This window comes from Clinocottus analis, unplaced genomic scaffold (assembly GCF_023055335.1).
Source record: "Clinocottus analis isolate CAN_PGR_092001 unplaced genomic scaffold, fCliAna1.0.p SCAF_7, whole genome shotgun sequence".
Classification (NCBI taxonomy): domain Eukaryota; kingdom Metazoa; phylum Chordata; class Actinopteri; order Perciformes; family Cottidae; genus Clinocottus; species Clinocottus analis.
Window position 1 is genome coordinate 15016200 of NW_027176229.1, and position 25109 is coordinate 15041308.

The 25109-nt window shown below is 39.8% G+C and overlaps 1 protein-coding gene across 1 annotated transcript; it reads left to right on the forward strand.

Annotated features, from left to right (window-relative positions):
• The first annotated feature begins 7996 nt into the window (after positions 1 to 7996).
• On the forward strand, positions 7997 to 9439 carry LOC137805200 (putative leucine-rich repeat-containing protein DDB_G0290503). Its single transcript, XM_068605006.1, has one exon. It carries the CDS (start codon positions 7997 to 7999, stop codon positions 9437 to 9439), a length of 1443 nt encoding a protein of 480 aa, XP_068461107.1.
• The last annotated feature ends 15670 nt before the right edge of the window (positions 9440 to 25109 follow it).

Below are 25109 nucleotides of genomic sequence, written 5' to 3' on the forward strand. Positions count from 1 at the left end.
GAGTGGAACATTCGCTTAGCCTGTGTAGTGTCGCGATGGAGCCAGCTGCAGAGCCTCTCTGATTTTTAAGGGTTATTTGAGAAAAAATAAAATTGCATTCCTGCACATATGATACCAGAATCAGAGGAACGCAGCAGTCCAACGGCTGAGGAGGGGTGATACTAATATACAGCACTGATGTCACACACTGTGATTTAAGAGACACAGTTTTTTTTAACATCCTCAGTCTGGCTGCAAATAGTGATACAGCAGTGTGCATAGCTCATCAAACAGAACATATTCTCTATTTCATGCATTTAGTCTGTCTTTGTTTAATCATTCTGAATAAAAAGGCAGTTTTGTTAAATCAGTCCTTATCCCACTGTGTCATTAGCATGCCGGATGAATACGCGAGTAACTGGCCTGCTGGCTACAATGACATACCCCAGTGTGTAATATAAGCACGGCTGCATCTGTTTGCATGTGTGTTCCTGAGAGTTTGGGGGGAAGAGAGATCTCTTGAATAAGCACGAGGAAAGGAAAAACATCAACAGGAACAGCAGAGCTCTTGTGTTTTAATAAAGCAGCCTGTTGGGGCAGAACCAGTGAATCTGCATTGTCGGAGATTGAAAACGGTGCATGTTCACAGCGTGAGCAGCAACTCCACTGCCTTGACAACCCAGCCTTATAAAACAGGCAGTTAAAAGCCACTATTGCTCTCCAAGCAGGAACATCTGTCCCCAGCAGCTGTCCTCGCTTGCTCCGCCGTGCTCAGGTCGGGCCACATACCGCGACCTCTTTTGCGTGGCTTTGGGTTCAAACATCACCAGGCCTGCTGCCAGTTGTTCAGGCACCAAGACAGGTGATGTGCCTTGGCTGCATGCAGTCATTGCTCAGCCGGTTTGATCTGCATCATGAGCCCCATGTGTAACACGACGCATTCAGCCAGCTCCGCTCGGTGGTGGGCTTCGGTTCAAGCGTCATCAGCTTCAACTCTTACAAGAGTCAAACAGATGGGAACGCCGGATATAGACATTTTATTGGATTAAACTGATTTGTCATTTTAGATCCTTTATGTAATAGTTTTCGTCTGGCTGAGAAGTCCAAAATGATCTTTGGATTGCTGTACCCTTCTTGTAGTTGATCCTGGCATGCTGACTTTGTAATACATGCACCTGTATCATGTAGTATCAAAATCGCAGCCAATTTGATCTCTCTGTTGTTTGTTTTCCTCCCAGTGTTGGTTCCCATCGCTCTCATATTTGCCAACTTCGTCAAAAAAAATAAAAAAATATATATCAACTGTAGATTATGAGTAGACGTTAACTCCAGTCACCTGCATGACAGCCCATCCACCACCATTAACTCCACATCCACCACCTTCCACATAAAAGACTATTTCCTGCAGTGGAACTGAACGTTGGCTCTAGATGTAAATCATGACCTGCGTAAATAAGGAATGGATTTCTGTGAGATAGTAGTAAACATTTCAGAGTGCAATACATGTTTGTCACATATGCCAATATTCTGACTGCTCCAAGCGAGAAACTCATTCCACCAACTCATCGCTTCTGTGCAATTTCTACATTTTTACAGATTTGTATTCACTTTCCGTTTTGTGACAGTACAGATAAGACAGTTAGACTCAAGCTCTCCTTCTACTTGATAAACAATGTAAATATGAACTTGTACAAGCTGAAGTATTGACAGCACTAATGAAGAACACATTAAAATACCCAAATTAAAATGTTGAACATCACTTGCTGTCTGTCACTTATGTTGATTTGCATTGTTTGCCAGTATTAAAATATAATCTCAGACGTTTGTCATTGAGCTTATTTCGTTAATTTACTTGTCTTTTGTCTCTCATCCACTTTCGGCTTGCGAGCTTACCATTAGTAAACTATATTCTTTTGTTTGTTCTTTGTAATAGTAATTATGGGCTGTAGGCCTACAAGGCTAGACTCAGAAATAACAGGTATTTTCATTTCATATGAGGCAGAAAGAAGAAATCATCTGGGGTTTAAATTAATAAAAGCAGCTGATGTGGACATTACGTATAATTGTTCTATCGGGACGTTGTTAAATTACCCATTCCTCTGTGTTATATCATATTGACTCTCATAATATCTTCTGTGTTTTGATTTCTCTCCTGTAAATTTACATGGACTCGTCCTTGTTGCGGATTGGGGAACTAAGAACATTTAATTACCAATGGTTCTATATTATTGTAAATGATATGTTTTACAGAGAAAACAGAACATATGAAGCTGCATCTCCATTTATGCAGAGGAAAATAAAATGTCTGACTGAAAATTTGCATGCTAGCCTTGCTCACTTAATATGCATCTGATAAATATGTAGATAGAGATGAGAATGTGCATTACTACGTTTGTATAAACAAGTGCAGCTGCATGCCGTGTTCATGTGCGAACATGTCAGTGGTGTGTGCTGGAAAGGTTTTGAATCATCAAAGCTAGTGATCATGAAACCTAATTTACTTTTTTTAATGAGATATTTGCACATGGCGAATATTTCCGCAAACCAATCCCAGTATTACACAGATGAAATGTAATTGGCTAATTGTCAAAACGATGTGCAGCCTGGTGGGGCCATATATATGACATTATTGCAGCATGTGGTGTTGTCCGGGAACACGCTAGCTCTATCTTCCTTGCAAGCCTGTATTAAGAGCTGTCTGTGAGTTCTGATAAGATACAACAAATTAATGACATTTTAATTACCGAGTTCATTTGGATTCTCTGCCTTTGTTTAATAATAAGGACAGTAAAATAACCTTAAGGCTGTATGCAGTGTATACACCCTATCTTTGCAGCCCCTCTGTCCTATAAAAGACTACAATGTGGGGTGCAATGTTAACATATCATGTTAATATCAATCAGAATGAAGGCTGTTGAAACGGAAAACAAGTCTAACAGAAAGATTCTTATTTGTTATCCGAACAGTATATTTTCTTTATGTGACAAACTTATTGTCAGCTCCCTGCAATCCATCAATATCTCATTATACTTGTTTTGTGATCTTTGCATCTCTAACATCAAAAGTCTTTCAAACCTCATGTTATGAAGCTCTAGTGTAAGTTCAGTAAGAAAGACAATCCCTACTCTCCGGTACATTCATAAAGCCAGTCAGAGTCTCACAGCGATTACTCCATCAGCTGATTGGGGGCGTGTACGTTGAATGAACCAACCAGTCGGAGACGGCACAATTTTACAGTGTTTCATTGTATGTGAAAAGCATGATGTTCAAAATGATCTCATGAGACCCAGAGTTTTCTTAGCCCTAGTGTCTGCCTACACAACATCTTAACAAAATACCTCTCTTCTGCTTGAGGAGTTAAGTGGATCACTGTATTTTTTCATCATCTCCTTTGTGTTTTTAGGAGTTAAAATGGAGTAAACACTTTCACTAAATCAATGAACTGCGAGTGCCAAGACATTGTATGATGGCAGAAAATTGGTAGTTGCAGTATTTTTCTATAACCCCTCTGTTGTGATGTTTACATTGTAGATATATATTCGGCATCTGATATGAAAAAAGTGTCACCCCTTTTTCCTGTATTATCAGAACTGTGTTACTCTGAATGCGTCCATCTCCGTCTCCTCAGCATCACGAGATACTGAGAAGACATGTATATGATTTTCCTCAATGAAGCCAGAGAGGGCAACACTTCCAGCATAGCAGACATTTCATTTGGACATGAAAAAGATGATGAGGTAAAAACCACATTTGCATAAAAATAACATTAGTGAAATAGCAATCAGATGGTGCAGGACCGTGCTGAAAGTGTCATCCTCCTGAGACAAGACCAGGGCTATATCTTTAATTGAAAAAAGAAAGGGGGATAAAACCTTTAATAGATAAGATGTACAAGCGCTTTCATCTTTTTTCACTCAGTGTTCTCATATTGTCTTCCATTCTCGCTGTTGTTTTCCTCTCCACTCACTTCTTCATTACTTATTTATCTCTTGTTTTTGGCATAGTTTGTTCTGGGATTGCTATGCTGTGAATTGAATAACTATGAGCTGCTATGTAACTATCAGATTCAGAGAGAGATTTTTCTAAAATGCTGTTGGCCAACTTCAACATGTGTATGGTATGCATGAATTGGTTCTTAGTGGAAGATAAGTACATCAATCTGCGTCTGGCCTTAGATATATACTATTCATTAATTATCTTTATCTGGGTGTTTTGGAGGATGCAAAAGATAAATTCCCAAAAATTATGTTTTTTTTAACTGTGCTAAGATAAACCCCCGTGATGCTTATGGAAAAACAAGCTTGCGGATTTCAAATGCACACCTTGCTTGAGGTTATGCAGGTGTGTGTTTAACGATAAGAAAGTGAACATCCCTTTTTTGATTTAGTGTATGTGTGTGCGTTCATCTCACCTTGTGAATGCAAACTGCGTGGGCTCATGTGCACGTGAAGAGCACAATGAGCACTCTGTTATAATTCTAACATGATTAAAGAACCTTCCGAGTTGCAAAATCAATGTGGCTGAGAAGCCAATGCCACAGAGGGCACATATCATTCATCAGGCAGAAGGAGAAAGAGGCTAACGAGCTAGCTGTGGTCTGCTGCGGTATCGCATCGGGCCACATGCTTCTGTAAAGCCGTAATGAGGAGAAATGGCTGAGGCTTGAGTAGAAGCCAAGTGGCGGGGTGAAGGCCACTAATTCCCCTCATCTGGAACCAGAGATAGGAGAGAGATTAAGATTAACAACGTCCAGCCTGTTTAAAGACTAATTATGAGGCACTCTGTGCAGTTCCTAACTTCTGTACTGTAGGTAGCGCATCACAAAGACATCAAGAGAAGGTACAAAAGTGTACAAAAGGTTAGTATGTGTGTAAGTGAGTATGTGTTACTCCCCATACCCTTTGTTTTGTCTTTAGTCCCTTGTTCAGTCTTTGGAGTCTCAGCTAAGCTTCTTTCTTCATAGGTTTTGCATGTCAGCTACTTCCACCCTGTCTGGCTTCACACAGTAACTCAGCTTCTCTCATCCTCTATTAGAGGCAGTATATTACTTTTTAGCTGACATTACCAGTTTATATTTATAAAGATCCACAGAGGTTTGGGTTTAGTAACAGTAAAGATGTTGTTTTCTTACCAAAAAAAACTAAAGGGAATTTACAAAGCTGGAATATTCTGTCTGAGAAAACACAAAAATCGTCCATAAACTGTACATATTTTATCAATTTCATTTTTCACCCCCTTCGGGTAGTGCAACGAAAACTATCACCTGAAATAATTGATATGGGAGTGTGTTAGGAAACAATTGCTAATGTAAACATCAAGCAGATGTCAATTATCTGTTTGTTTATCACAGGTGACACCTTTTAAAAAGTTAATTAGTAACATCAATATAAAAATATAAATTAGCACAGCTTTAAGAACAGGTTATCATCAGGCTTTCAGCATTACATCACTTGCAGATGAACAATTTATAAACACCAAGTGCAAGAGAATAAGCGACAAAATCACCCTCATTTCCATAAAACTTACTTGACTCCAAGGACAACATACAAACTCCTACAGCCAATTAATCTGCATCATTAATCTTGTGCAGCTAATTAGAGACATTGTCAACACCTGTACCAATCGAGGATAGCGAACACACTACCTGCAGTATCAATCACAAAACAAAGGAGGACAAACGTGGACCTGCAACGAGTTCTCTGTGGGATTGCGGGAGACGTAAGCAGCTGACTGCTGGGTATACTGTGCTGCTGCTGACACCAGGTTTGTAATTTTTGATCACTGAAGCAATTTTACTGTAGCTCTTGTTGCCTGGCCCAGAACACAACAACAGATGGAGAGACCAGAGCCTTTCCTTATAAAGCGGTTCTCTGCTGTTAGGCACTTAAGTGCAGCCTCAGACTGCTTTCTGAGCCTGAGGGAGAAGTAGTGCCAAGTCGGCTGTGGTGGGGGTGTAAGGCTGACTATACGTGTACACTAGCTCACATTAATGTGTGGGTGTCCGATCTATACTGTATGCTGTTTTATATACCTGTGTATGCTCTCCTGTTAACATGTTAGAAACTGTACTGATTGCAGTCTGTGCTTGTCTCAGTCTCGTTAATAAAGCTGCACAGGCAACAGTACAGTATGGCTCTGTTCATCTGTATGTGGAACTGTGAATATCTTAGTGTGCTTTTTATAGCCAGTCTTTCCTTCCTTCACTATGCATAATGCATATCTGTCACCTGTGCTCTGTCTGAGCGACTAACTCTCTCTGTATCAAAGAGTTCTCTGACCTGTAGGGGACTTGTCTTAAAAATTGGTAGTGACGATACGCAAGTACAAAAACACAGGCATCTGGTTGCCTCAAAGCAGTAGTTTGATGAATTCTGTCTAAATTATCAACAACAAAAAAAAAATCGCCAGCAATTCCAATTTTTGATTGCAGTGTCAGCTGATTTTCATTCTGCTTCTGCTGGCTGTGCTATCTGTCATTCTTATCCTTTTGAAATAATGTGTTCATTGAACTTTTACCTTAACTTTTACCTGGCTTGATCGACAGTAGAAAACCAAAGGCTTTGTAATCATTCTTACATGTGTACCAACTGCAAACTCAGGCTGCACCAATATGTTTTGAACATTTTCACAATTAAATGGGATTTATAAAAAAAAAAAATGGATTGTACTAAAATGTCATTTTTGTAAGAAAAAAAAATGTTCACCACACGACAGCCATAAACATTGCAGCTGGTCTTAATATGAAAAAGCACTTTTGATCCACAGAAGAAATTGTACTATTACAAGAGAAATACCTACATTTAACGACATGTCTCAATATAAGGACAACAATATACAATAACAAGAAAGTGTGAAAAAAAAAACAAGAAAGAAAACCAAGAAGAAAAATGTTAATAAGAAAATGTGGGGATAGTGGTGCCACTGCGAGACAGTAAACCAATAATTATTTTCGGTAAGTATTGAATGAAGGCTGAAACACAACTAAAGCTTTTGCTTGAGACTGTAATTAGTATGCAGACGCGATAAAGCGTATTCACCCACGTGACCACAACAAGCTTTGGCGGCCATCTTGGTGTCCATCCACAGCATTGTTTTGCTGTCTTTTATGCCGCTTTTCTTAAGAAATGACCATTATATCCTGAAGGAGACACAATTTCAGTTCAAAACGACATGTCTTGTGATTATTGTAATGTGACTTATTGTTGGATGTGGGACTAGTGATTCAGAATACGGGTTTATCAGCTCAAGTACTTCAACTTGTCCAGCTTCTCAAATAATGCATCTAACTTACTTCGGTTTCACTTGCGATATTTTTTTTCTGGGCGCCATTTTGGTTTGCAGTCCCTGTCGTATCCATGGAGATGAATCAGAACTATGCCTTTGAGATTGACTTCTCTCTCACAGTGGCCTCTTCTGATTGGTCAACAACAAAGGCACAGTTTTTAGAATGCATTCCGTTGGTCTATAAGTAGGAGCCGCTTCTGAACAATTCTTTGCCACGTATTGAAATCGTCATACAAGTCAGAAGCACACCCTTACAAGCAGTTTAGCAGTTTTTCCAGTTCGAAGTTTATCCCCAGTATTGAAGCAGTCATACCATTCTCCCAGTATTGAAGCAGTCATACCAGTCCACAGTATTGACGCAGTCATACCAGTCCACAGTATTGAAGCAGTCATACCATTCTCCCAGTATTGAAGCAGTCATACCAGTCCACAGTATTGAAGCAGTCATACCAGTCCACAGTATTGAAGCAGTCATACCATTCTCCCAGTATTGAAGCAGTCGTACCATTCTCCCAGTATTGAAGCAGTCATACCATTCTTCCAGTATGGAAGCAGTCATACCAGTCCACTGTATTGAAGCAGTCATACCAGTCCACTGATATAAAACAGTCATACCAGTCCACAGTATTGAAGCAGTCATACCATTCTCCCAGTATTGAAGCACATCTGTCCACTGGAGGTCTTCTGTTCCCATCAGAGCTCATCACTCCACCAGAGGTCCTTCGATATAAACATGTCCCTTGCTGTACCGGAGACGACAGGCAAGCCTGCTGGGAAACACCCCCATCTGCCACAGGCCACAGGCGCTGGATTAAGCCGGCGGCAAAAGAGCTTAATACATACTCGTAAGAATGAACACTCTGAACTGCTTCAAGCCGAAGGTGCTGTAATTAGCGGGCAGAAAAAGGAGTTGAATCCTCCCGTGAAGAACCAACACTCCGAACTGCTTCAAGCCGAAGGTGCTGTAGTTAGCGCGCAGAAAAAGGAGTTGAATCCTCCCGTTAAGCACCCCCATCTGCCACAGGCCATAGGCGCTGGATTAAGCCGACGGCAAAAGAGGTTAATGCGTACTCTTGAGAACGAACACTGCGAACTGCTTCAAGCCGAAGGTGCTGTAGTTAGCGGGCAGAAAAAGGAGTTGAATCCTCCCCTTAAGAACCAACACCCCAAACTGCTTCAAGCCGAAGGTGCTGTAGTTAGCGGGCAGAAAAAGGAGTTGAATCCTCCCGTTAAGAACCATCACTCCGAACTCCTTCGAGCCGAAGGTGTTATATTGAGCCGGCGGCAAAAGAGGTTAAGGCGTACTCCTGAGAACGAACACTCCGAACTACTTCAAGCCGAAGGTGTTGTGGTTAGCGGGCAGAAAAAACAATTGAATCCTCCCGTTAAGAACCAACACTCCGAAATGCTTCAAGCCGAAGGTGTTATATTGAGCCGGCGGAAAAAGAGGTTAAGGCGTACTCTTGAGAACGAACACTCCAAACTGCTTCGAGCCGAAGGTGCTGTAGTTAGCGGGCAGAAAAAGGAGTTGAATCCTCCCGTTCAGAACGAACACTCCGAACTGCTTCAAGCTGAGTTGATTAAGAAATTCCTCGACCTCCAACAGACTTTGAAGAGTCGCAACGAGGAAATCAAACTGCTTCCTACTAAGGCTAAATTGAGGGAGGAGGAATTAGCGACACAAGAGCTCAACTTTAACACACAAATCCAGAATCTAAAAGAGACAATAAAGAGTCGCGACGAGGAAATCAAATTGAGAGATGAGGAAATAGCGACGCAAGAGATCATCTTCAACATACAAATCCAGGATCTAAAAGAGACATTGAAGAGTCACGAGGAGGAAATCAAATTGAGGGATGAGGAATTGGGGACGCAAAAGATCCAAGTTGAAACACTCACTTCATACAAAAAAGACCTTGAAGACGTATGTTTTTCTATGAAAAAGAAAAGCAGAGGAGTTTTTGGGAGGAAATTGGCAGATCAAAATATGGAGGTGGATAAGATGGTGAGAAAATTCAAGGCAAAGGAGGAGAAAAAGAAAGAAGAGACGGGTTTTTTTGGAAGACTTGGAAGAATTTCAACGTGCGGTGGTAGTGGAGAGCTGAAAGAGGCTGCAGAGCCATCCTCACCTCCTCCCCTCCAATCATCATCCATCCATCCAATCTCTGAGTGCTAACAGTTTCTGCTAGCAGCCGACGATCCTTCAAAGAGACCGGCACCGCTGCACCACGCCTGGCTAACCAGACTGGCCGGGGTGATTGGACCATGCCATTCTACCTCAGCCAGAGAGGTGTCCTCAGCAGCCAGGCTACTCTGCACCACTATGGAGATAGGTCTTCTTGCCCCTTCCAGTTAATATGGACTCACAGATCGCTATCTACCATGCAGTGGTAGATGGCTCGTGAGTGTCTCCCGCTTCTACGGCGACCTCATTATGTCTGTCTTAAATTGTAGTTTGCCGTTATTTGTCGCTTTGTTGAGATTTTGCTTCCCATCTTAACCCTGTACATATCATTGGGGCAATAAAATCTGAACAAAGTCACAAATAATGACAAACTATAATTCAACAGAGATATTGAGTGTCTTCGGCTTGCACAGTTCTCCGTGATAGCAGGAGACATTTCCAAGCCATCTACCTCTAAATAGTAGATAGCGGCCGGTGAGTCTATGTTAATTGGAAGGTGAGAGGAGACCTCTCTTCCTAGAGGCGCAGAGAAGCCTGGCTGCTGAGGACAACCTTCTGACTGAGGTAACATGGCACGGTCCAATCACCCAGGACAGTCTATTTAGGCAGGTGTGCTGCTGCGGCGCCAGTCTCTTTCAAGGATCTTTTTACAATCACATATTGTATATAACTTCTAGTTCAACCAGGATTACCTTGACAGAATATGTTAATAGGTTAAATTAAAAAGTGCATTTTTTTGTAACTATTTCCATTTATCTTTTTTGTCTTAAATTTCCCCTGCTGTTTATGAGTTTCATACAACAATTTTAACAGCTGATGACTGTAGCCTAATATAGCAACAAGCTATATTAAATTCTGGACAGAAACCAGCACTGCGCATGACCACTACAACACTTCACAAAAAAAATGTCCATGGTTACATACATCATTGTATAATGTCCACTGTCTTTCCAAATAACATTAGCCAAAAATAATTATTTTTAAGGCTATTTAATGAACTTGGGCGATATTTTTGTCGGTTTATTGCACGCGCACACACACACACACACACACACACACACACACACTCTCTATAAATTGCTGGTCCTTTGCTAGCCACACAGTCTGATCTTATTTTTCAGTTTGCGCTGTGGAGCCAAACATACACATTACATTCAAGTCCAACGGAGCTGCTCTATGGCACACATGGATAATTGGTAAATTTTCACAGCCTCCAGCCATGAATTCGGTATGTCAACAAATGAGACTCTGTAGACACATTCCTTATCATGACTCTCAGCATCTGCGACTGTAAAAAAAAAAAATCAGGCCAGTTTTTACACATCAAACCTTGCTATTTTCTGGTTTTGGTGGTTGCAGTGTTTTTTTCTCCTTTAAACCTAAGACCTTAACACATTTTTTTTTCATGGCTCCATTTGCCAACATTCTGATTATTCTGTATTTCACAAAGAAACTCTAATAATGACACAAGACTTGGCACTTGCTGTCAAAACACTGTCTTTAAACAATGAATGAACAACAATCTGTGCTTGAATCATGGTTGTCTACGTTTGTGTATCCAGCCAGCTAATGAGTCTCAAGAACAAATTGTGTGTGAGATTATTTTTAATTTGGCTGCTCGGTTTCCCTTTCCTCGTCATTTACATGACTATGCCGAATGAAAACCAGACTGCGCAGTAGGATGGCAGTCAAAAAGGGAGTCAAAGTATGCGCATGGATGCTGTTGAAACACCTAGAGGAGAAAAAACAAGGACAAACCAAACATCCAATCTTAACTCTGTCTCCAGATGGTCATACTGAGCAGCTCAGTTGCTGCTGCATGGTATCATAGTGCACACACAGAAACACACTGTTCACTTATCTCTCCAGCTCGGTGTCTCCCAGTACACCGCAATAAACCCCTCATCATCTCATACACTGGTGTGTGGCAGTGATTTGATAATGATGTAAATACTTGGAAACTTAGGCTGAAGTTTTTCTGCTCTTCACACTGTAGACTTTGCAGAAGTTAGCACAGTACTGAACTAGAGTTTCCAGGACAGCGTAACACAATGTGACCCATTTTTGTTTCTGCTCTTGAATAGAGGCCAATGATCCAAGCTCTGCAGATGGCACATTTATATTCATTTTGCAAATGACTCACAATTCTACAGGAAGAATTGTGATATGGGAGGTTTTTATTTGCATCATTTTAGATCCAAAATTGAATTAAACCAAAAAAGTTACACCAAATGGGAACACAGTGGCAAAAATAAGATTGTGTCAGTAAGTGACAGATAAATTTTATGGCTTTCAGTCCTTCAACAGTTTTCATTTACTTTTAGGCCGATTTTGATTTGAAGTGATGATATTCCGCCAATGTACTGTCCGTCACCCTGTGATGACCAGCAGGTCATGGGATTAATTGCTTTGGCATTCCTTGTGATCCCTCTCCAACCTTAAAGTTATTTAAGTATGGGCATCACACACCCTACTGGAATGTCACGGTCAGAAAAGACTGAAACCCTCCAAATGAAACACCCAGATGGTTGAAAGAAGTGAAAGAAATTAGACATCAAGAGAGCTACAGTGTGACATTTGATGACCTGTACAGTGCAGATACTTCAGAATTCTGGCCCATGCAGGATATTGGATGGTTTGTCTACTCATGTGTGAAAGTATAGGAGAGCTCTGGGGGCTTTAGGAGGAAGTGCTTGATGATCCACATCTTGTTGGTCCATAGTTTAGCCTGGCAGCAGCACTGATAGAACAGATATTTCTTCTTGGGGACGAACATCCCTGACTCAAAATACTGAAATAAGAAAAACTCAATAGAATCATTAGCATCATGCTTCTCGTTGGGATAGAAATCACAATGAAGCGCTGTCTGAAAATATTTTTTCCCCAATACCAATGTTCATGTTATGGATTTCAGAGAAAAAAGAAAATAAACAAGTTACATTAGTTCTTGAATCAGGGTGTGTTGCTTTGCAATTCGTTTTCTCATTAACTCTTATTGATAGGGATTAGGACCTCTGAACTCAACATCAATGATGTTAAAAGGCAGACAGGATCCACTCAAAGATTTTTAACAAATGGCAATGCACTGTATACTCGTCTCAAACAGCCCCGACCTGGATTCAAATATAGCTTGTCCACTACAACTGATCTTGACTCTGTAACTCTGACCTGGTGTCTTGCCTTCTGGCCATGCTGCAGTGTGTTCAATAATGCAGGCCAGCAGGCAGCGGTGGTGGTGGGGATGAGGTAGGAGTGTTCCTCAATACCACTTTACTCCTTCTTCAGCAAACAGAGCAAGAGATAAAGGGATCAGTCAGGAAAAAAGAGATCTTTACAAACTAAAGACCAAAGACAACATGAACACAGGAGAAGCTCTTATGTCCAAATATGTGGAGGGTATAAAAAAAACTGATTTTTTTTTTGTTGGGGAGGGGGGGGGTCTAAGTCACCAAAAATGTATTTTCTCCCAAGTGTATTTTGCTCCACAGTTCACCGGGAGAGTTTGAAAGGGTGACTTCAAAATCAAACCAACCGTGTACATTTCAAAGGTGGAGTGCTCAAGAAAGGCAAATTTAACATGTTTATTTGGATGCAGGTTTTTTTTTCAGTGCTTCTTGAGTAACATGACTTTTTTTAGGAAAATAAATGTTACCCCAAGCCTCAACCTAAACAAATCCCTTACCCAATGGCTCTATCTCATGAGAGGACAATTTCCAAACGTTATACATTTGAATCCAGTTTTTCATCCATCCAGCATTCAAAAGAAAAGCTCCACTGGAAGAGTATTACTTTTAAACATGAATGACTTCTACCCAAAACCACTATTCATTCTCCCTTGCCTATTCAGCCATTCGCTATTATCATGTCAATTTCCATTTAATTTGTTCTTTTTCCCCTTTCAAATAAAATCATTAACAGTATCATTTGTTGTGTGGTCTCTCTCTCTCTCTGTCTCTCTCTCTCTCTCTCTCTCTCTCTCTCTCTCTCTCTCTCTCTCTCTCTCTCTCTCTCTCTCTCTCTCTCTCTCGCATGAAATCAGGGGTATAGTTCCAGACAGTGCTGTAGCACTTTTAGGACTGCAGACTGAATGAACAACACAATATTTCAGTCCCAAGTGTGTCGCCGTCTGTCCCCAATGAATATGCAAAATCATTAAATGGAGGGATCAAAAGAAAACGTCAGCCTCACACTCAACAAGCCACTATTCAGAAACACCAATCTCAAGAAGATTAAAATGTGCATAGAGTAAAAAGTGATGGGGGCAGCTTGTCTGTCCACAGCCATTAATGAAGGGAATTCAGATAAAAGCCATTATCCTTCAATGATTTATCACATTGTTGGTATTCAGATGAAGACACAATTGAGCATACAGAGGGTTCACACCAAACTCGGCGCGAATAGCACGTTTGACACGGATCGATCAGAGCGTTGGGCACGGGGGAATTCACACAAGTGGAAATATCCCAACTCTGGCAAAAAAAAAAATCGCATGACGCAAAGTTGCGTCAGCCAATCATTGTGGAGAAGCTCCGCCTGTCATCACCGCTGTCCTGCTGTTGCTGAATCAAACTTCTGCCCTGAAGTAGCGCTGATAGCGTCCGTCATTCAGACATTGTTGTGGGACTACGGATAATATTACGAACCCAGATACGATGGAGTTTGATGTTTTGACGTATGTGGAGTTTACACAACAAGTATAAAGCAGAACGAGTGGTTATTTCTATGGTGGATGGAGGAAACGGTAATGTAACGATAAGCCAGACGCAGTTCCTTGAGAAGTTGGTGAAATTCATCGAGCTGTGTACGGCTACAGATGACGCAAAAATTCGCGCTGCGTTTGGTGTGAATGCAGCATAAGTGTTGAAGGATGTGTGCATTTTGGTATTAGTAATTTCACAGACAAGTTTATGTTCAGTGTTTTGTACAGTTGCTCTATAAATACATGTGTTCTCAAAAGAGAGCCAATGTGAAAAGTCACTAACTCTATATATATTCATGATTCATTTGTCAGAATACTCTTAGTTGGAGTGAGAGCTTGTTTTCATACAGCCAATCAAACTGCTTCAATTTAAACCATATTTGGCTACAGCAAAAATGTCAGCATTCACCTTCTTATCGTCTTGTCCCGTTGAACGAGCAACCACACTAGCCTTAAAACTGATGTTAGTGCACCGCTAACATCAGTTTGAAGGCTAGCTATCTAAATAGCTGCTTAGATGTAGCACGAACAGAATGTAAACGTACCTGCAAACATCACTTTGGTCCGGTTTAATGCTGACGTGGTCCTGACTCTTTATTAACCCTGCAAACAAGAGTCTCTCTGTGTCTCGTAAGCTGCAGCACAGGTTTGTTTACTTTGCTCTGCTCTTCTTCTGCAGAGGTTCAGCCTGCCAGCTGCTGTCAATGAAACGCATGCCCCTTCTGTAGCTGAAAGCAAAAGGAGCATTTCTGATATTCATTCCTCAACAATACGTTTAAAAAAAATAACTTACCGTAGTAATGATTAATTTAGCTTTTTAAACACAATAATCTGAACACACAAACAGCATTACAAGTAAATTACATTACAAGAATTTTTGTATGCTTGCATACAAAAATGCACTTTATTAAAGTCAAATTTCACAAAAAAGATTTGAGTTAAATTGTGCAGAATTACCAAGGTTATTGTTATATTATTGGATAATTATTCCTGATGCATTAATATTAAGCACAACTTAAATGTAGAAAGTCGACTGAAAAAACTAAGTAACTCAAGCTCTGTTAAATGGAGTCAAGAGATAAACAGAAACAGAAAAACAAAATATGCATTTTTGAATTAAACAATTCAAAAGACTGAGCTTTGTTGAACCTGACCAGTAAATATAAAGATCTGTTGTCATGCATCTTCAGTGGATGAAACCATACTTGTACTTTCTTGCAGCATTGTTACAGCACACATATACTTATGTAATAATAAGACACCCCAGTGTCCCATTATGCAATGCTCTGTGTGGTGAGGTTTTCAGAACACTACCACTGAGATGAGTAAACGTCCCTCTCCCCACTTAGCCATCCCTCATTTATCATACCTCTCTGATAAAGCTATAAAATGGATCCTAATAAGAACTCCAGGTCTCAAGGAAGTGCTCAAAACATACATATTGTATATTTTTATTATTTTGATGTAATGGTAGACCGAAATTGTAATGTAACTAACAGGTCAGGGTAGAGATTATTGCATCTACATATGAGCAGAGAGCAGTGATTGCATCCACGACTCCTTTCCCTTTCGCCTTTAACAAGCTCATTTTAAAAAAAGGGGAGGAGTGCAGATGGAGCATGATGTGTCCAATGGTGCTATCTGCTGTTCACTCGGTCACACTGCACCAGATGACATGCTGCGCTTCATCTTTACATCTAAATGGACTACGTATCACTATGTGTTTGTATCCATGGACCAATTTCGACATAAGGATTCATGACAACGTCATCATATCTAATCTTCGAAGATTTTCACAATATACAACGATATTTAATGTATAAGTCAGGCATTCCACTGATTTAGGAATGCAGATATTAAGGACAATAATGATACAGTACTTCTAAATCATTTTAAAGATAAGTGTGCCTCTTTCTGGGTCCATTAACTGTATAGACAGCTCCACCTGCTGTTTAGTCTTTATGTATATGCCACAGCAGCTCTTATAGGGTGCATTTTGAACAACAAATGGGGCAGAATTGATATCCTGTCTTGGTTGAATCTACTGCATTTATCTTTCTTCCAGAACCTTCACATTATTTTTGCTGGGTGATAAAATTGCTGGATGCAATAATCTTAAGTGTGTTCCTTACAGCACAGGCTGACAAACATCTTACTCATTGCAGAGCATCAGTCCCTGATGTATCATAACATACAGCCCTAAAAGGTCTGTTGTTTAACCTCTCTTTCTCCCCTCCTTGTTCTCAACACGTTCTTTATGTTCTCTTATATCTCAGCCTGAATGTGGGGGTGGTCCCACCCCATTACCAGCTCCGTAGAGATAAACGATATCCCTACGGTGATATCCATCACGGCATTGGCCCTTCAGAGACAAATAAGGGGAGAGAAAAACTGGGGCACCTGGAGGCGGCTGTGATTGATGATGTGCTGAGGTCAATGTGACCAGCCAATCATAGCTCAATAAGGCCAACACTAAGCAGGAACAATCCTATGTGGGTTAAAAGAGAAGTTGTCAGGGTGTAATGGTTTAATTTGGATGTGGTTGCTCCTCTATTTGGACCTGCAGCCAGCAAAAATGGTGTCACTATCATACCTGAAGACTCATATCTGCAGGAATCTAATACCCACGTGAATCAGCAGAGGAAGGGATGAAACATGTTTACCTGCATTCACACGGCTGTCTGACTCCTGCGGTTTTGTGGCATGTAACTCACAGGATGCCTGTGATTTCCTTTGGCTGTCATTTGCCTGTTCAAACACACCTATCACAGTCAGCAAGAAGAGAACCTAATGTTTGCTCTGAGGAACAAGTATCTGTGTCTACACTGTGACAATCTCCTGACAAGGATCCCTATTTCTTTAAAAAAAAAAAAAAGTAGATATATTTTGTCTGGTGAATGAAGCTGGTTTACTCCTTCCTTTTCTGAAATCTTTCATGTAGTTTGGCTGAAGTTTTCTTTACTATAAAACGTCTGAGTACTTCTTCCTTTCATAAGAAAAATGTAGTTACATAGAGAGAATCAATATTGTTAAGAGTTTTGTGCTTTGGCACCTTCATTGAATAATTTTCTTTGACCTGTCTTAAATTTTGTTTGAATAGTCACAAATTCTGTGGAATTTCACGACAACTGTCGTTCATGACTGGGCTGCTCTGCAAATGCTATGAATAAATATCAGAAGTGGGAGGTGATAGAAGAGAGTGCTGATGAGGAAAGTACTAGACACAGCTCTCAAAATTGCAACAACCAGCTTACGATGCTAACAACGCTACCAGTGTAAACAACAGCTAAAGTAATGACAGAGTTAACAGTGTTCACCTGAGAGGTCGAGCAGAGGGTTCACAAGTCCCGGGTAGAGCGGTAGCCGTGAGTTGGGCACGCTCACGTGGATGCGGGCGCGGCTATGTTAACAAAGCCAGGAGAAGCTCTGATAACAATACAGACAGCGGGAGAGCAACTTCATTCTCTGCTCAGGTAGACATTACTCCACTATATCTTTACGTAGCTAATAGTTGTTGCGACCATGTTAATGCTCTGAATATCCTAAAGACTCTATAGTGGGAGGAAATTGTCCTCATAAAGGTGCTCTATACTCTAGAGCACCTTTATGAGGACAATTTCCTCCCACTCATCATAACATGCAATTTTAAAATCTTTGGGTTTGACCTTTGACTCTGAGATAGTATGAGTAGAATGGGCTCAATCATTGAACATTGACATATACAAATTAGTATGTTAGTAAACACACGGAGCCAAAACCGTAGTGCTATTTAAAAGGAGCTTTAAAGGATTCAAACACAAACTCATTTTCAGCAGCTTCTTTGCCCAGGGCATTTCTCCATGACGATGGTGATATATCCATAGAGGCTCTGTGGCTGCGGCTGCTTCTATAAAACTGCAAATTGTCTTAAGTCAGCAGAAATTATTTTCCTGCATTTTATATGTTAATGGTTGCTCTTTGATCATGGGAAAGCTATTGTATGATTGTTATGCATTTGTGCAAGAAGTATTTAAAAAATAATCAGGACATTCAGTTCAGGTCTCTCGAAGAAAATTCACTCAAACCTGAAAAAAAAACTTTTTCTGCTGCTTTATGTTCCTGTATTCCTCTCGTGTCCACTTGCTTGTTCTTTGCTTTCTTATGACAGTAGTCTATATACTGTACCTCAGCACAGGGATTATTGTGGCCTTTGATGATAGCAGACAAAGTATTTTCCATTGCTCTGGGTCGTATTTCAGAAGAGAAAACACGCTTGTGCGGTTCAATCGACCTGTCAAAAAAATAGAAGAATAACCATAGATAATCCTTTAGAGAATTCACCCAGAAAAAAGGCAAGGGTTTGTGTCGTCCTTACATCAGAGACTTTAGTCGTGTATGCTGTTGTATCTCTCTGCTTTCCTCCACAGTCTGTGGAGAGAAGTGAAAGAGCAAAACAAAAGGGCAAAAACAAAAGGCAAGTGCTTTTGAGTTTTATTTTTACACAAATATACCACATGTGCTTTCTGTTTTCCTTTTTCCCAGAGAGAGTTTATTTCACCTTGTGAAGCCATCTTCAGAAAACTCCAGAGTTCTGTAATCCATGAAACTTCTCAAAACCGGACCTATCATCAGGTGCACACATGGGAAATCAAATGCTACCATCCATTCCAGCTGCTTTTGCGCTCTCTCTGTTTGAAAAATGTGTGCAGGAGCCTCTCAACAGTGTGAAATTACTCCCCTGGGTGGGCAGAGAAAAAGCAGTCAGCCGAAGAATGTCACCTGGATTCCACTCAGTGTCCCCTCATTTGTCATGACTCTACTGCACAGCACAGGCACAACTTACAGAAATGTCGTTTTTTTGAGGTGCACTATAAACTGTTGTTGCTGATGCTGTTTTTTGTTGTCACTTTGAGAAACAACCTTGTAGCCTCCGGGATTGTTTTGCCAAGGATCCTTGTCCGTGCTCTCCGTGCCTCCTACAATTTAACTGTCTGGAAATAGCTCTTGCTGCAACGTTTTATGTACTTTTAAAGTGACTTTTTTCTCTATCATTCCCTAACCTAATAGATATGTAATCAAATTACTAATATCCTTGTTATTATATATATATATATATATATATATATGTACATATATGTATATATATATATATATATATGTATATATATGTATATATATATGTACATATATATACATATATATATATATATGTACATATATGTATATATATATATATATATATTTATATATATATGTATATGTATATATATACATATATAAGTGTATATATATATATATATATATATATATATATATATATATATATATATATATATTTCTTTTATTTCAGACTTATGAGTCCATATAGCAACAAACAGAACAACAACAATATATAAAGTACAGTACGACTACAATACGAGGACACAGGCATAATCATTAATTAAAAAAGTCACTCGTTGTTAAAAACATGCAGACACAGGGATACTTTCCCCTTTTTGGGAGGACTAAAATGTGGTTCCTTGATGTGAATAAAAGTCCTTTTGAAAATCTGGAAATAATATTTTTAAAAATATGCAAAAAGTGGATATGGTAAAAGAAAGCAAGACTGCATAAGTGTTTTTGTGGCAGACTGAGTCTGATTGGTGTGAATGTCACATTGTGCCCGGGGAGTGAGAAGGAGAGTCATTACATTCACAGAGGAAGCAGCGGAGGGTTTCTTTTTTTACTCGTTTACTTGTTTTAAAGTTTGCTTCCAATTATTAGGAGTAAGTTACTTCCTCGGGGTAACATTTGGTACTTAATGTGAACATGTCGCACTCTTTCAAAAGTGCTGCTCATTTGCTCTGAACTGCGTTCTGTTACTTTTTTGTCGGCTTTACAGGAAATGTGTGCTTCAAATAATCAAACAATTAATTGTTGGTCCGATTACAACACATTTCTATACTATGATATGCGTGCCACCAAGAAAGAAAAAAAGTGTCCAATCAAAGTGTTCTTTCACATTAATTATTTATTAAAAAGAAGTTGGACAGATTCCCCCTAGTGTACACGTGCCATTTCTGTGTAATGGGTGTAACTGTTAGGTCAAATTCTCTCATCGCCAATGAAACTGCATGCCGTGTCTTCTGTCTTGAGTTGGCGCACAGCTGAATCCACACTGTTTTTATGGGCTCTGCCTGCTTACCACTCACGTGTACTCTGTGCATGCATGTGTGTTAAGATAATTAGGGGAGCTTGTTTGCCATTGACAGAACACTGTATATTTACATATTATACATTTCATGCAGCCTATGTGCTGGCATTTTCAAAGATATTAGCACACAGTGGATGCAGAACAGAGGGTCAAATGTCTCAGGGAAAACTGTGTCTGTTTGTGTGAATCAGTCACACCATGTTAAATCCATGCGTGAATCTGTCACTGACTGTGTCAGTTTGCACATGTATATTTGCACCGCAGCCTGTCCATGCAGCCACAGAGCCTTAGCTTTTCTGTTGGTGTTTGTCTGGTTGCAACTCGAGCGATCCATCGTGTCTCCTCAAGCAGCTGCTGGGAATTTGCTAAAGGGATTACGCTGGGGTTTAGCTGGGACCTAACATAGAAATGCTGTATTTCATTTGAGGAACATAGTGGCCACTAGTGTTGTCACCCGAGTATTATTAAAGAGTGCCACATCAATGTGGTGAGAAAACATCTATAATAGTATGGTTAATCAATTGTAGTATGTTGAAGTCAATGTTAGACATTCAATTGTGAATTTCTGGTCCATGCTAAAACTATAACTTTGCTAAAGCTTGCTTGTGTGTTGCTTTAGTTTGGTGGTTTGTGAGGGACAAGAACTCTTCTTGTCTTAATTTCAGACAGATATAAATCGAACACACAATGACAGTGACCGAACCACCACATCACAAAGAAAGACTCTGGCTTGATAACACTAGTTTTCTATCCTTTGACAAAGCCAGTAAATATAAAAGGGTCGGTGTCCATTGCACTGCCATATGTATGACATGCCTTTCTAATCCCTTTTTGCAGTTTATCTTGATGTTAGAGGAACATTTTGCTCCACAGAAACGCTAAAAATGTCAGTGGTGCAGTTTTATCACCATATGTAATAAAAAGATCGACTCTTTATGCCCTAGGTTTGCTTTTACTATCTTTTATGGATCCTCATTTATTCCAGAGTTTATAACTCTATTTCTTTACAAATTCATAACACATTTCCAGTATGAGGAAGGCAAAAAGATACTAGTGCAAAGAGTTACTTAGTTGTGAGTTGACATAATTATAGAATATATAAAACATTTCAAAAAAGCATTGATTAAGAACACAGCTGCATGCATTTAACTGCCAAAAATGTGAAGCTAATGCTCTACTGGGGTTTGCAGTGCATCTTCTGTGACAGCACATGCCCTGGGATCACTGACCAAGAACAATATGTGCTGTACATTTCATTATGTTTCATCATTCATCATCATGTCCAGTACATTGCCAATCCCACGGCCAGGACTTGTTTTCACGTATGTTTTCTATAAGTGTGTTGAGTCATGCTGCTCTCCGTTGACAGACGGAGATAAACAACACATTGATTGCATAATGTTACTTCACTCTGTCACATCAACTTACATGGTCCTCTGAGAGTCTGCAGTAATATGCTTCCTTATCAGTATTACACAGTGTTGTGTTAATGCACAGTGTTAGTTTAATGACAGCCATTACTGCATCATCCAGTCATTAACCAGAGCTAGACAAGGGCAGTGGGGTTCAGGCTTAGTGGAAGTCACTGTGTAAAGGGTTGTTAACATGATGATACTGATATATCACCCCGGTCAGATCTGCTGTAAAGATGAACAATGTGTTGGTGCTGTGAAACTCAAGTTGACCTGGCTGCTAGAGATCATGTGGGCCATTTAAAGAACTTCAGTATATACGGTCGTGACACAAAATAAATAATTCACAAGACCATTGTAAAATGGATGAGGAAACCCCAGAGAGAGGCTGTTTGAAGGAATTACAACACATTTATAAAAGTGTCGATTTGGAACCCATTTACTGCACATTCAGAGTCGGTTTACTGCAAGAAGGCGAGAAGCTGTACCAAGCCAGTAACAAAGAAAGTTGTATTGATAAAAGTTGTGTGACAACATAATCAGTGGTTAGCAATATTCAGTGCAAAGCTTTGGAAATCACACTTTGGTCAATACTGGTTCTCTTTGCGATGGTAATATTGACTCAAAGAACCATTAAAGTGTAGTGTAATGTTCATTGTATTTATTTTAAAACTACTTTTCAAAATGCTGTGTCATCATTATCTGTTGTTTCTTTTATTTTAGATGATGTACTATACATTCAATCAAATATGAATACACTTTTAGACGATGTCTTCAGATACTTTCCTAGGTGTTTCTCATCTCTAAAACATAATATCTGAAATCTGAGAGTCTGGGGTGCACTGGAACATCCATACATTTATGAAAAACATACTCTCCTTAAAGCTTTGGTTACAAGACATGTTTCACGTTATCTAGTGTGTGGCAATTCCCCACCTTAGTTTGTATGGCAACAACAACCTTTCTGAATTTTCCTAAGAGAAGCAATCTTGGAATTTGCAAGGAAAATTATAACAATGGAAAGTGTATAAAATAATCTGCATTTCTGTAACAACGGTAACAGACTTTCTTCGGCACCAAAACCAACCAAGCTAATGAGCTAATAACCTTTTTTCATATGTCGTCCAAGTTATTTCGTCATGCAAATCTGCAGCCCGATGGTTTTACAGCCATTTTCACTCTACTCATGAATTTACCATCAATAAAACATTTTTGTGTGACTTTTGAGTTTTACGTATATTCAACAATATTTTTTATATTTCCAGGTACTCTTTGTGTTATAATCTAAATAAATGTTGCTAGTGGTCCGAGGAAATCACATGTGTTGTTGTTCAAAATGAGGCAACATAATGTTAATGCTCCAGGATTAGTGAATGGGAACTTTAAACTGTAGCAGAGAAGCGACCCAAATATTAGTCATAGTCAGTAGTCTGTTAATGATGTCTCTCTGCTTACCAACTTGTGAGTAAGCTCAGTTAATTAAAGTGTTGTGCTTCGATTAGGCCAGTAGAGGCCAGGGCACATTCATATTTTCTTTGCTTGTAACAAGAGGACTTAATCTGGGAGATTCAAATACATTCATGATGATTGCAGCTATCAATATCCTGCCATTACATGTTAGTTGGTTACACACATGTATTTATTTTATGCAATTCATCGAAAAGGTCCCGAGCTTGAATCACCACGTGGTGCTTTTGTGTGGAGATTGTATGTATGTTTCCGACAGGAACCAAATAATCTAAATTAAGAGGTGTGAATATGAGATTGAATAGTTGACCATGCTTTACCCTACCTCTTGCACAATCTGAGCATAAATGAGAAATATCTGGCCACTGGTAATAAACATTGATACAGAAGTATCACTTCACCAAATCCAGCAGCACAATATCTGCAAACTCTTTGAATAAACTTAAAGTACCAGTTGTTTCTACCCGAATGAATCACTCAGCAGCAGGGTTCACCAACACAAGTGTTCAGAGCCCATACTATGGAGACTTGAGTTTTCCGTTTGTGCGTCACATGTACATTTTGTGGGCGGTCGGCACACCAGTGAAGTCATAGTTTACAGCATATGGCTCATCCGTGTGAGTTCTCATGGAAAGGTCCAAAGAAAAAAATCAAAGCACATCAGCAACCACAACAGTCAACGTATGCTCCGGAAACAGTTCGTCAAACAATAAAGATACACTGTATACAATAAGCTTGTCTTCAATTTGCTTTGCACACAAGCTGTGTGTCGCTACTTTGGCAATAAACAGAGGCCATCGAGAGGGAGGCAATGGCGCAGGAGGAGCTGTTGTTGCATGCTGGGATTTGATTTGCTGCACATGTGACTACCACTGCAGACTGCTTATGTTTCAGACTTGAAAATGAATGTTATGATATTTTACTTGCCCTGCCCTCTGTTTTGAACACGGATCAGATTGATGTTCCCACAGAACATTATCAGATAAAGGCAAATCTCAGGTGTCCCTCCCAGCAGCCCTAAATGCTTAAGGAAGCATATGGGACCCCTCAGAAATAAGTGGAACCAAATGGTTTTCCCCCCGTTTTTGTAACAATGGATCAGTGTTGAGCAAAATCATTTGCAGCAGCACATCAGAGTAACGCTTTTTTTTTCTCAATCTGTGATCTAAGCCAACAATTCTTAAAAGCTAAAAAAGCCCCTCAACCTAAATTAGTCAGCATCACTAGGCTTTGAAGACAATTCAAGACAAATGCAAGAAAGGCACTGTTCAGAAAATCAAACATTTTAGAGACCATATGTAAAAAAAAATGTTTACTTGTGATTGAATACATACAAAATCTATGAAAGGATGGAACATTGATCTTAAGGCTTCATATGTCTTGTCACGTTTGCAGTTTTAAGTAAATATGCATAGTGCTTACATTTTCAGTGAGGCCCGCTCGTGTGCACTAACATGCACTAAAAGTCACACACAGCCGGAACGGAAGAGAGACGCTTGGATTATTAATACACATTGAAGGAGAGCAACTTCATTATTTGCTCAGACAATATTTAACATAGAAAATAAATAGTTGTTTGCTGCCATATTGATTCCCTGAAAATCAAATAGAGAACAATTGTAGATTATTTAAGTACTCTTTAAATATTATCCATATGTTACCAATTTAAGTTATACCTCCCCAACTGGAGCTGACAGGATAGAGTGGATGCACATTATGGCCGTGGTGGTGTAGGAGATAGGAGGACTACGTCATCTCGCTGAGGCCCACTGGAGTCCACTTGTTACTGAAAGCAGATCTAGGCCTCCCTCAAAGCTTAGCAGCTCTTGCTGAGAGTGACTCAGAAGACTGACACAGATGACCTAAAGCTGAATCAGCTTTATGTTTCCTTTTCCTGCTGTCTGTCACATG